The sequence below is a fragment of the Podarcis liolepis genome (assembly GCF_965112155.1).
Source record: "Podarcis liolepis genome assembly, chromosome: 5".
Lineage (NCBI taxonomy): Eukaryota > Metazoa > Chordata > Lepidosauria > Squamata > Lacertidae > Podarcis > Podarcis liolepis.
The window spans coordinates 70732646-70746295 of NC_139556.1; the positions used below are offsets into that span (position 1 = coordinate 70732646).

Genomic DNA, 13650 nt, shown 5'->3' on the forward strand with positions numbered 1-13650 from the left:
GCATTGTTCTGTATTTTTAGTTATATTGTATTCCAACAATGTTGTGCAGTTGGATTATATTTCTGTAAACCACTTATAAGCCATCTGGGCTTTGAGAGATATAAATAATAATAAGCCATTCATCCCCACAAAACAATTCCCCTTGCCATGGTGATTCATAAATGATTCAATTAGGAGTGAGCAATGAGGTAGCCCAGTGTGTTGATGATACCAAAGGGACTGTGAAGAACTCCAAAAGGAACTACCTAGAATGAGTGAATTTGTCCCATGAAAATACATTGTCAGGACTTCTCAATGCTCTGTGTTGCATTCCAGATTTTTCCGTATGGTTTGACCATATGCCTCATATGAGTACAAGAATTTGAAGCATTAGTTGTCCTAGTCATTGTGACATATTTTATGATGCAACTGACAAGCCACTTTCATATGTGAAGAAACACCCATCCTCATTGGTAAAAGCCATTGTGATGTCATCATTAAGCAAGCACAGCTTTCTAGGACCAAAAGGGCCTGGAGAAAACCAGTATATCTTCCTGAAAAGTCATGCCTCGCGCAACATGTCACTGTTGCTTGACATGTCCATGTTGCCCAGGTTGTCCGTGCTGCTATGAATTAGTTAGGTTTCGGCGTTACTTGTTCAGCAGATCCATATTCGCATGCTGCTTGTGTTGGCGTTTTCTATTCAGCGATGAACGGAACTGTGACTGCTTCTACTGTCCACACAGCGAAGATGAAACCTGTCAGTGCTGCCACTGCACATGCTCACAGAACCCAAATTGCCGCTGCTGCTGCTGCTCCTGTGCTAATAATCCACACTGCAAGTACTTGTGCTGCACAGATGAGAATGATGACTGCCAGTGCTATGAAAGCACGTGCTGCAACTACCTCAACTATATACCTTACAAGCATCGGTACAGACTTAGAAGGTAAGAGTTTGACAGAACTATGGTTTCTTTTAGAAGCTAGTAATCATTAACCCATTTAGGAGCTTAGAGTCCTTTGAAAAACTACTGTGGAAAAACCCCAATGTTAGCAATACACATTTAGCCTCTTTCCATTTTAAACCTTCGTTAATACACATACATTTCCATTTCTGGGTCAATTAAATCAATTATACTTAACACTGGGGACTGACCAAGGGGCTTTCTACATGCCCTTAATCAATGGGGTATTAGGCAACACAGATATGGCATCCTATCCTGTGGTTAGTTGGGTGCTGTCAGTGGCAAGAGGGCCTTCTCAGTAGTGGCACCAGCCTTGTGGAACTCCCATCAGATGTCAAGGAAATAAACAACTATCTGACTTTTAGAAGACATCTGAAGGCAGCCCTGTTTATGGAAATTTTTAATGTTTGAAGTTTTATTCTGTTTTTAATGTTCTGGGAGTTGCCCAGAGTGGCTGGGGAAACCCAGACACATGGGTGGGGTATAAAATAATAATAATAATAATAATAATAATAATAATAATAATAATAATAATAATAGATCTGCATCCTAGATTTAAGCCCCTATTCATTGGACTAGACACAGGGAATCTATGCAACTGAAGCTGCCATCTCATACAACACGTACCAACTGATGACCAATACTACCTATATAGAATGATATAGGGTCCTTGAATGTTACCTAGTCCAATCCTCTGCTCAGTGCAGGATAGTCACAGGTGAAACATTCCTCACTCCTCCTGTGCATCTCTCAAGCAGGGTTTTGATTAGTTTTGTTACCCTGAAGCAAAAATACTGTGCAGCGGGTTATTTACCCATAGCACAGAATGAGCAAAAGAGCTGAGAAAGAGAAAGAGTGCCTTACTTTAAGGGTTTTTTGAGTTTGTGGCACAGGAAAGATTCATGCCACATATCTCTCCAAACTTCATATGAGTCTCATCCCACGCAAGCCTCCTTGTCTTTTCACTTGCAGACCTAGTAGCAGCAGGACCAGTGGGAAAACCTTACTGCGAGGCCTCCATGTAAGGCCTTCATCCCTACCATCTAGGACATTAAACAACATCTCGGGAATCCTGGGAAAGCTGTATTTCCCAAGGTCAGTAGCACCTTCAGGATTGCCATTGCAGGATTTCTGGTGATACTGAGATTGCTAACAAGATCGCCATTCTGGACCTGCCACCCCAAACCACAAAGTAGGGAAAACATTTGACAGAGACAGGGAGGAACATAGGAATTCTGGATTGGGTTAAATCTAATCCACAGATGCATTTTAGGGGTAAAAAAATATAAAGGTCCCTGACAGTTAAGTCCAGTCGCAGACGACTCTGAGGTTGCGTCGCTCATCTCGCTTTACAGGCTGAGGGAGCCGACGTTTGTCCGCAGATAGTTTTTCTGGGTCATGTGGCCAGCATGACTAAGCCGCTTCTGGTGCAACGGAACACCACAGCCAAGCATTACTCATAACATAAGGACATATTACAAGTTGGGTAATTATGAATGTTGGTGGCTTCACTCTCAACAACTGAAAGTTTTCTTGGTTGTTGTTTTTTATGCTCAGACGCAAGTTGATAAGCAACTCATCTGTCATTTCGCTGGATAAGGAATCATCAGGACATGCTTTTCTTGACCAGCTTATTTGCCCTTTGTGCCAAGAGCTGTTTCTCCGACCTTTTATGCTGCCATGTAATCACTGCATTTGCGATAAGTGCATCATGAAGAGCCAACTTCAGGCTGAGATCACAGAGAACTTCTTCATCATCACATGCCCCATTTGCAACAAAGCCCACTGCCTTCCGTTTGCTAAGAAAATCCAGCTGAGGATGAATTACCTAAGAGCCAGATTGGCCAGGAAATATATGCGCCGATACGGTTTTCTGCGGTGGAGGTTTGACAGAAGCCGGCTACCAATTTATTGCCAACTTTGTGACGAGCGCCGGAAGGCCACCAAGAGATGTGTGACATGTCAGTTGAATTACTGTAATCTTTGCCTGAGGAACTTTCACCAGGATATTTCGTACCAAAATCATGTCTATGCCAAAATCAGTGACGAAGTTTGGGAAGAAAGAAACTGTTTGATCCATGGTGATTCAATGATCTCAAAATACTGTCTTGATGACCATGAACTGCTTTGTGAATACTGCGCTGATGCCCACCACACGGATCATGACACAGTCCCTTTGCCACTAGCATGTTCAAAACTGTCTGCTGCATTATTCGGTTCTATTGCAAAGTTTAAAAAAGGTTCCTGTTTGTATTTAACTACTTTCCTTCTGCTTGATTTGTTATTGTAATATAGGCTTTGATGAGTCTCAAAGTGCAGTTATAAACACACCGGTGCAATGGCACCCACAATGTGTAAATCTTAGGTTTGTATGTACATTTTATCTGAAAACCACTGAAAGAGTAGTGAAATAGACATAATGTAGGGACATTTATGGATGCATGCACACTATACCTTTAAAAGACATTTGCCTCCTTCAAAGGTTTCAGGTTACTGTAGTTTACCTCACACTGATTTACATGTCCCAGCAACACCTTAGCAAACCACAGTGACCAGAATTCTTTGAGGGAAGGGGAAAGCACTTTGAATGTACTTTAATAGTATCACATGTAGACGGCTCATCAAGGCCTTTCTGAAATTGCAAATGTAGCTGCAGGGCTCAGATTGGGGCAATGCTGCAAGTGTGTTAACCCTCCCCGTGATTTCTGCATTATGTAATCACTCCTGAGCTGCTGTTTATTCTTTGAGAGTAAGCACACAAGCATGGTCACATCCATCCCGTGCATTTATAGCACATTTCTGCCAATTTAACAGTCATCATTTAACTTTCCCACAAAGGATCCTGGGGACTGTAGTCCACTCCTCACAGAGCTACAATTCCCAGCACCCTTAAACTACAGCATCCAGGATTCTTTAAATATATGGTGTGAATATGACCAATGTATGTGTTGATCTAATACTGTTTCAACAGAGAGAGTTTATATATGGGGAAAACAGCAAAGGAGAGCATTAATAGCACCCACAGCTCTGCTCCCCCCCTCCCCCCACCCCCTGGTGGATCTCTTCACATTTAAAAACACTGTGGAAAATCTGTTCATTGTTTTCCAATTTTTTTATTTACTTTGAGGAATTGTTCCCACAATGCTGTATATTCAAACCCAGTTTACATTGGGTTAATGTGACTCCAACGTATCATCTTGAACTGAACCATAGTGAAGCTTCTGTTTCCAATACAGATTGTGCCAAATGTAGTCAACTTATATTAAACCCTATCTCACTTTTAACTTTAACTATATTTTGTGAATGAGTAGATGGACAGTGATATCATGATTATTTTTGTGATATAATGATTGTTTTTGTGTGTTTCAGTACGATTTATAATTGATAATGATCTAATGGAAGTCCTTGTATTAAAAAACAATTTTAAGTCCTATAAAGAAACAAAAAGGAGGGAGATCAGGAACGGTTTCATGAGGTTACAGAGCATCCTTCAACAACGGGAGAAAGAGCTGATGGAGGCAGTAGAAAACCTTGAGATTCAAAAACAGAAGGCACTTTACGAGTTTGCCGAATACACAAGCAAGAGAATTGATCAGATGGACAGCCTTATGCAGTATTCTAAGGAAGCTCTAAAGGAACAAAGCCAGCTTGCATTCCTGCAGTCTGCATATGGGCTAGTAGTTGAAATAGAAGATGCAATTGCTAATATTTATCAGCCTAGCCCACTTCTCAGGGAAGACCCTATTAAGCACCTTAAAGTCAACTTTGAGGAACTTGCACAAAAGTTACAAACCATTTTCCCAGCACTTTCAAAGAAAGTGTATGATAAAACAGGCAAATTTCCTTATCCTTGCAGATCTGACATAATGATTCCAAGGGATGTTTCCAGTGCACACGTCACAAATCCATTAGGGATGGAGCGTAGTCAGTCTTTAGCATCATTTACTTCATTAGATCAAGACATAATGAACGACATGTATCTAAGACCCAAATCCTTACCTCCTAACTTGAAAGATAATGGGATGTATGCAATTTGGGACGCAGCATCAGATACTTCAAGAAGCGATAGGAGATTTCAAAACCAAGGTATCTACTACAATCCAGAATTACATGGAGAAGCCCAATCTACCACTGTTCCTGGCGTTGTTATCGTCTACCAAACACTTGTATTTCCAACTCTTGCTAAGGTAAGATTTTTTTACATAATGTTTCATACACATTGTACATGCACTGAGAGCATTTGTAGGCCAAGGGCTCATCCCCACTTCCGGTTGTGCCATTATTTTTAGGCACAGGCCCGTGATTTCTAGGCATGGGTCTGAGTGGTTTGTTGTTGCCATCCTGCCAGTTTTCCTGGGGAAACCTCCTGATTACTGCTGAATCAGAACAAACATCACTGAGGACTGACATTTGTTCTGATTCAGTCAAAAACAGTGGGTTTTTCAGGCAAAATAGCAGGAAGGGGGGGACCCAAAATACCTGTTCCTACAAATCACCTGTGCCCTGACACCCCTTTCTGAGAAACTCCTCAGTATGGAAAAGATGTACAGATGTTTTGTTCAGGTGTTTGCTTGAAAATGTGATTGCTGCATCTGAGAACAGGGGGCTCCCAAGCCAGTGCATGTTGCCCAATGCAGTGGTCCCCAACTTTTCCTGTGTTGAGAAAGTACAGTGGTACCTCGGGTTACAGACGCTTCAGGTTACAGACTCCGCTAACCCAGAATCAGTACCTTGGGTTAAGAACTTTGCTTCAGGATGAAAATAGAAATCTCACGGTGGCAGCGGGAGGCCCCATTAGCTAAAGTGGTACTTCAGGTTAAGAACAGTTTCAGGTTAAGAACGGACCTCCAGAACGAATTACGTTTTTAACCCGAGGTACCACTGCACTTGTCTAATTGGGGGATTTTCTTTGTCAGACCTGCTTTCCTCTCTCTGTGATTTCCTCCCTTGTGCTTCTCAGCTGAATGGAGAACAGCAGAGGGTGGTGAAAAGGAAATTTCCCCCTTGGAGCTCCATCTGTTCTTCCTGTTGCTCTGCTGGGAGGGTATGTTGTGAGCCCTGTAAGATTAGGCTGTGGACCAGAAGCAACTTGGTGGCTGCAGATTACAAACTTCTAAACTAGAGGTAGAGGGATCATGTTTCTTGGACACCTGAAGGCAGCCCTGTTTAGGGAAGTTTTTAATGTTTAAGGCTGTGTTGTGTTTTTAATATTCGGTTGGGAGCCGCCCAGAGTTGCTGGGGAAACACAGCCAGATGGGCAGGGTATAGGTAATAAATTGTTATTGTTATTGTTATTGTTATTGTTATTGTTATTGTTATTGTTATTGTTATTGTTATTGTTATTGTTATTAATTGGGGACTATGTATACTAACCAGAGAATGTGCTTATTCGTCTGGAGAATGTACAAAATGCAGTTCAGATGCGCACATTCCCCAAGGTCTGTTGGAGATTATGCATAATGTCATTCTTTTTATTTATTAGCTGCTTGTCTCCTGAAGGTCTCCAAACATAAATAATAAAAGCAATAACCAGACACATTAATTAACAAATAAACAAAAATAAACAAAAACCCAACCTCCACCTAGTCAAAAAATCAGTCACATGAAACCAACAATTTTTCTCTCTTTAACCTCTCCACCCTGCTCATCAACTGGACAATTGGAATGTTGGAAATGGGGGGCGGGTTTGAAAGGCCTTAGTTAATGTGGAGTGTCCCTGTGCCCTCCTTGTAAGGTTATTAGATTTAAAGGTTACAAATAGCAAGCATTGAGATGTTGCTATGTGATCCAAAATACTGGTATGGTAGGAGAAGTTCGCTACATATATCATTGACATATTTTAATGGAATTATTTTTTTTTTTTTGCTAAGAAATTTAAACTCTGTGAAACTAATGGTTTTAGCTCATTAAATGCAACATGAAAATATGTTCAGTGTTATCTTGATTCTATGATTCTATCTTTTTGTGTGTAGATTTACTGGACATGTCCTACAGAAGAAGTTGATAGCTTTGAGGTTGCTTATTATGAAGTAGTTGATGAAGAGGCAGCTGAGAATTTAATTCAGCCGCAACTTGTAGGAGTGCTAACTGGGATCGCCCAACAGAATCTGGAAATACATAATCTGACACCTAATACAGAATATCTCTTCAAAGTCCGGGCTGTCAACGAGCATGGTCCAGGCCCATGGAGCGAAATTTGTAAGGTACAATCTATCTACTCCTTCCTGCTTGTACTTTTCCACTGATGTCATACCATGCATACAAAGGCAATAATAAAATATTAGATAGGATATGTTTCTCAGTAGGCTATTTTGCTGGTTGAATTAACCAGTGCTAGATACTGCCCCAGCTCCATCAGTCTCAAACCATGCTTTGTCAACAGTTATTAGTGAATTGTTTGTAACAATCAGATCCTGTGCTTTATTGTAGCTAGCTGACTCTTGTGTGAGGACCATGTAGGAGAAAAGGAAAATAAGGTGTTCTTTAAACGGTTGGTTGTGGTCCAAGAAAAATCAGCCACCAAACACTTTTGATACCCATTTTTGTGCTCCTATCTAGGTTGCATCTAAGACAATCCTATTGCTCCCCCTATGACAAGAGAGGTATAGATGAGGTTGCAGCCATCTCCTCCCCCCACCCCGTTTGCAGTTCCTACACACCATACCCCGCAACTGTCCCAATTAAATTGGGACATCCTGGTTTTGGATGCCGAGCTCTGGAAAAAAAGACCCCCAAAATGCATGTTTTGGGGCTCAGTGATCTCGTATGAGTCACATGACTCACACAGAAGCAGGGTCGGGAAGACAAGTGTCCCAGTTTTGGGGGTCAATATGTTGGAGAGTTTGACTGACACCGACACACACACATCATGGTGTCTTCTGGAAGCACCATAAATACTACCATATTATTGTGGCATAGATTTTCATGGAACAGAGTGCCCTCCGTCTTATTGGTCTAGGAAAGCTCAAGCCACACACAAAGTTAAGTTTTAGGGTGCAGCAAGACTGTCAGCACATCTGCTTAGTCAAAAGTCGCTTCCTTCAAGTTCAACAGGGCTTCAGTATGCATGAATAGGATTGCAATTTTCAGCACAATGAATCCACTGGGTGTGGTTTCAGAACTGACATCTCAAATCAATCTGAACGTATGTGCTGTTTTTTGTTTGTTTCTTTATGGTAGAAATTGCTTGTGTATAGCAGGGGTCAGCAAACTTTTTCAGGAGGTGGCTGGTTCACTGTCCCTCAGACCTTGTGGGGGGCCGGGCTATTTTTTGGGGGGGAGGGATGAATGAATTCTCATGCTCCACAAATAACCCAGAGATGCATTTTAAATAAAAGGACACATTCTACTTATGTAAAAACACGCTGATTCCCAGACCATCTGTGGGCCGGATTCAGAAGGTGATTGGGCCGGATCTGGCCCCTGAGCCTTAGTTTGCCAACCCATGGTGTATAGAATAGGGGCCCTGAGAGACAATTCACTGTGTCTCTTAACATGAGAGCTTCCATAATGGATACATTTTGTGCAGTATTTCCCCCACTCTTAACAATTTGGGATGCTGTGTGGTCACAGTAGCAGGGGGACATGCGGAAGACTTGTGTTCCACTCCATGACTTATGGGCAGCTGACCACAGAGTGTTATCTAAAGTGCAATACAAGCAAAATTGGAGGTAGTCCTTCAAGCTAAATATCTAAGAAACTTTGAGAAAAGTTAAAATATGTTTTAACAAAAAATCCTCAGAGAAGTGGTGCATATCTTTGTCAGTCACTAACTGGAATATGTGCATCTTCAGTGGGGACTGAGTGAGGGTACAGAAGCACTGTCCATTTCTATATCAAGGGCAAGAAAATCAAAATCTCCAAGCTCCTGCTGAATTCTTGTCTAGTACTGCACATCTTGCAGGCACAGGAGAATGTCTAGAAGACAGTATCCTAACTTATTTGTCTTCCTCACCCACTCTCATTCCAGCAGTAGGGTAGGTTTAGGAATGGAGATATGAAGGAGGCTGCAATGTAAAAGGAAATATTATCTGCAACCTCTTAGCAAGTACAGCATGAATTTCCTTTAGGGAATGACAGCTAAAGTAGCACCTGTAAATGCAGGATTAGGGATAAAGACTAGTCCTCCCTGCACCTGTGGAGCAAACATACATGTCCAGTAATGTGTGGGCTTAAAAAAAGAAAAGAAAAATAGCCCAGTCAATTATTTCTTGATGGATGTTAGTAGGAAGGCATAGTCTACAGAATTTCTCAGCTGCAGACAAGGGAAGAGGAACTTGAAATCCCATTCCTCAAATGAAACAGCAATGAACAATGTTGCATCAAAACAGAAGCTATTTCATTTGGAATAAATTGAAGTATACTGTTTCTTTACATAGCAGATTGTGAAGAGGGAGTTATTTAAGCCATTTTGTAAATTCCTAGATTTGAAAACAAAGTCTGAAATAAAGTGTGTGTTTTGTTTAGCAGAAACAATATTTTTCTGGTTCTTATTCATCCTTTTTCAAACGTCAAAACATATTGAATAGATTCCTTATTTTTATTGCCCAGCTGTTATTGCAGCTAGAACATTCACCACACTATTTGATTTAAAAACCCTGAAGCTGCAATCTTATCCTCCCCCCCAGGCAAAGCATGATGTCAGTTTCCTCCTCCTCTCTGTTGCTCGGTTGTTGTTTTTTAATCCATTCTGTACAGAGTAACTTATTGATTTTATATATCTCTATGTTCACCAGTGGACCTAGATTCTGAGCTTTCACTTATAAAAAAAGAACAGCTCCTAGACTTCTTTAGAATGAACATTGTTGAGCAAAATATGCAAGCAAAATTCAAAGCAAGTGTTTTGTGAGGTATGAGCCTGCTACCACCTTTCAGTGGTTTGCACAACTGGATGAAGTCACAACTGTGATTGATAAGCCCTTAAGATAAGTTTAGAGTAGCACAGTTCCCCCCCCCCCCCGGCTTCAAAATTACTCAGGAAATCCCTTGTCCTGCCTGGTTCATCTTCAAGATATATACTTAGTTATTTTGAAGTTCCCTCCCCTTCTTCACCTTCCCTGATAGAGGGGTGACTGTTACCCAGAGAAAATAATTGAGAAATTCAGCATGTTAGTATCTCTGTGATTCGATAGTATGGAAAATATTAAAATTGTGAAGTGCATTCCAGCATTGTTATCCACTCTCTTGCTTTGTTAAGTTCTCCTTTCCTTTCCTTTGCTTTTTTTGGAAAATGCAGTTGGGCAGGACAGGCTAAGTTGACTACATTAGACTTGACCTACCTCTGGCTGAGTTGCTGCTGAAGACTGGGATGTGCAAGGTCAGCATGGTGCAAAAGCACTAGTGGAGGCAATCTAGCACTCCTGCCAGTGTTTTTGTACCACACTGACCATGCTACTATCTCACTCATTACTCTCTTGATCCTGGTATACAGCAGCAATTCAATTGGATGGATGTTAAGTGAGCACTGAAGCCTCACCATGCCCTCTGTGACTGGTTGATCATAGTAGCAATGCAGTGGGAGAGGAAATTTGTTACTTTCCCTGCTTCAGAGGAAAACAGAAGACTTTGATGCAGCGCAAATCCTTTTTGCTTGGCCTGTACTGATAAAGGTTGCTGCAGTTATTATGAAGTGTAAATAATAAATAACCACAACAAAGGCTCTTAGAATATTCTGCTTGCTTTTTAACAATTCAATCCTGACTTTATCAAAGCAGGGGTATCTGAACTTTGGTTGCTACAAATCTTCAATCTCTTTTGACTGCTCCAGCCATCTGAAGCAAAAATGTCGTCTTGCCCTGAATATAGACACGTCGCCCTAAGATCAACTGATGAAGTACCTACCATCACATAAGTGGTTTACAACTCAAGAAACACGATTTCTTTGTACGGGTTAGGGTTAAGATTGGGTGCTATTTGTGCTATTATGTCTTTTAATAGCTGTGTGTGGCAGGCAGAGATTCTGCATATTAAGCATTTTGAAGCCTTTTCAAATATGAATGCTATTATAGGGGAAAGCTTCATCTATTGACATTCTGGCCTTGCCTGCCCACATTTCAGCATTAGTTCTGCACACACTGGAATTTGTGTATGAGGAGCAAGATTTGTCTTCCCTATTCATATCATAGCCATTCCCTTTTGCATTTGTCCCCACCTTCCGATTTGTCAGTTCTGTAATACCGATTAACAGTTGCAGGAATGAAGGATGCAATACCATATATGGATGGGAAAATATCATGAAAAAAACTGTAATGCCGATTAAATACGCACTGACAGGGCAGGCACACAGATAGCTGTACACAAAAGGTGGCAAATGTAAATTCTCGGCACACCATTTTTATTGTGTTTTCCTTCTGCAGTTCTTTTTTTGGTTTTGTGTAAATATGATGGGTCAAAAGATAAATCTATATATCTGTATGGCTATGCTCCATTCAAAAGCGTGCCAAAAAAAGTTACGAGAATCAAGGAGGAAATGAATTCAATGGGCTGTTGAATTGTCTGAAGGCATTCCTGGTTGAGAGAAAGGACTACCAGGGAGGATTCCTGACTCTAAAGAAATGTGCAGTTCTACCTGTCCTTGAGTACAAAATAGCAACCTAGGCAGTAGAATGCATCTATGTGACTTGGTGGATGACAACTGGTATTGTTATTAACACAGTTCCGTCAGTAAATGGTCTCATTGTCTCCTTGCTTTTCACAGTACATTGTTGTTGCCTGGAATGTGTGACTGGTAGTAGTGGTCAATGATGGACTGAGATATTGGAATGATTGGGCTGGTGGTGCATTTGTGTATATTGGTGGACATGTGTGGGATGCAGGAGTAGAATGGGGTGGGTGATATTGAATGGGTAATAAATATGTTATGATTAGTAAGGCATAAATTGAGCATGAGGTGTAATATTTTGTGAGTCAGGATGCTTTTGACAAGAGGGAGGCTGGAGAGGGAAGGAATTCCTGACTCTAAACATGTTTCAAAATGTGCTGCTGCTGTTTTTGTTTCTTGAGATATTTTATTGAATTGTGTTGTAGTGTTATTTAATATTGCATGGCATTATATTGTAGTTACTCAGTTTCATTGTTCGGTATATAATATTGATATGCTGTATCGTCTAAATTGCTTAGAGATCATTTGAGTATTAAGTGATATATAAATACATAAAACAAATATTTAAACATGCCAATATATGATTTCCTACCATGTCTAAGACCTTTATCATATGCAGTTACTATTCTTATTAATAAAACTCAGCATGGATTGCATATTGTGTGTTCCACTAGGTGGTGACTCCAGAAATTCGTGCGAAAGTCAAAGGCAAATGGGGATTGCTACGAAATGTTCAATCTGCTTTCCATAAACAGTCCTGACCTGCAAGCCAACCAACCAAATTTTTAAAGAGATGACTCAGAAGTAAGCCACTGGATAGAAAGCAATTATATTTTCTCAGATGCCTTTCCTTTTCTTCTAAAGTGAAGCTAACTTGCAAGCTGAAATCTGAGAGTAAACCCTTCAGAATAAAGATCTCCTAGCAAATTAAAGTCTCAGCCCTTTGTTTTATTTTTTTCTACATTCCGCTGAAACTGGAGGAAAATATTGCATTGTACATGAAATATATAATGAAAAATCCCTGAAGCCAACTCTGTGGTGTAGCAACCCTTCAAAGGAATGTAGCAAACATTTTCATTGTTGAGAAAGTACTTTCTCAGGGGCCACTCCTCATGCTATATAAAGCTGGGCATATGGCTTGCAATATGTGTCATTTGGAAATGGGTATATAGCATAAAAATCACCTTCCAGATAGACACCTGAATGATGCTTGTTATGCCTTTAGCTCTGGAGTTTACAAGAAACTCATTTATTGTGCTGGTTTTAGTCTCATGCTTTGGCTATTAGTGGAGAGTTCCAGGGTCTGTTACCACCAACACTTAGCAGAGTCCAGTTCCAGTATCCATTGCCACCAACACTAAGTTTTGTCCCAACTTCTTTATTTTTTGTCATCTAGAGCAATGGAGAATAAGAGCTTTGTGGCTAGAAGCAGAACAAGGCAATTTGATCCCACACAAAATAGTTCAGTCTAAGAAAGCTTTTAACAATCACTCTAATAGTGAGTTCTAATACAGTGGTACCTCAGGTTACATACGCTTCAGGTTACAGACTCCGCTAACCCAGAAATAGTGCTTCAGGTTAAGAACTTTGCTTCAGGATAAGAACAGAAATTGTGCTCTGGCAGCACGGCGGCAGCAGGAGGCCCCATTAGCTAAAGCGGTGCTTCAGGTTAAGAACAGTTTCAGGTTAAGTACGGACCTCCGGAACGAATTAAGTACTTAACCTGTGGTACCACTGTAGTGAGTTCTGATAGAAATGAAGTCATGATGGGGTCACTGAGAAAGAAGAGAGGCATTGGCATGCACAGGGAAACCAGAGTAGAAGCACAAAAAGCAAGGGGGACCCTAGGGCACATTCCCATCCACCCTCCAAAAAGAACAGCACAAAACTGAGCATGCTCAGTACCCAAGAAATGCTGAGTACTGTATTAGAAAAGGAAAATGGAAAGCCTTGCTTTGAGCTCCTTGTATTATCCCAGAGAAGGACACAGCCGACTAGAAGGAATCTGAAACAGGAGCGCTCTCCTTCAGAGTTGTGAATAGGTTGTGATGTTGCTAGTCCTGTTGTACTTCTCCGGTTGTCATGTTAGCATTAATATTGAGCAAC

The 13650-nt window shown here is 40.9% G+C and overlaps 1 protein-coding gene across 1 annotated transcript; it reads left to right on the top strand.

Annotated features, from left to right (window-relative positions):
* Positions 1 to 467: 467 nt before the first annotated feature.
* Positions 468 to 12476, top strand: TRIM42 (tripartite motif containing 42). Its single transcript, XM_083506411.1, has 5 exons — positions 468 to 926; positions 2502 to 3184; positions 4314 to 5131; positions 6917 to 7147; positions 12219 to 12476. The coding sequence occupies exons 1-5, from the start codon at positions 544 to 546 to the stop codon at positions 12303 to 12305; spliced, it is 2202 nt and encodes a 733-aa protein (XP_083362537.1). The 5' UTR covers positions 468 to 543; the 3' UTR covers positions 12306 to 12476.
* Positions 12477 to 13650: the final 1174 nt, after the last annotated feature.

What these genes read in the sequence shown, in the direction of transcription:
- TRIM42 (XM_083506411.1), top strand. Translation starts at nt 544, where the DNA reads ATGCCTCGCGCAACATGTCACTGTTGCTTGACATGTCCATGTTGCCCA. An exon ending in CATCGGTACAGACTTAGAAG is followed by an intron (nt 927 to 2,501) that starts GTAAGAGTTTGA and finishes TTTTATGCTCAG; the next exon opens with ACGCAAGTTGATAAGCAACT. An exon ending in TATTGCAAAGTTTAAAAAAG is followed by an intron (nt 3,185 to 4,313) that starts GTTCCTGTTTGT and finishes TGTGTGTTTCAG; the next exon opens with TACGATTTATAATTGATAAT.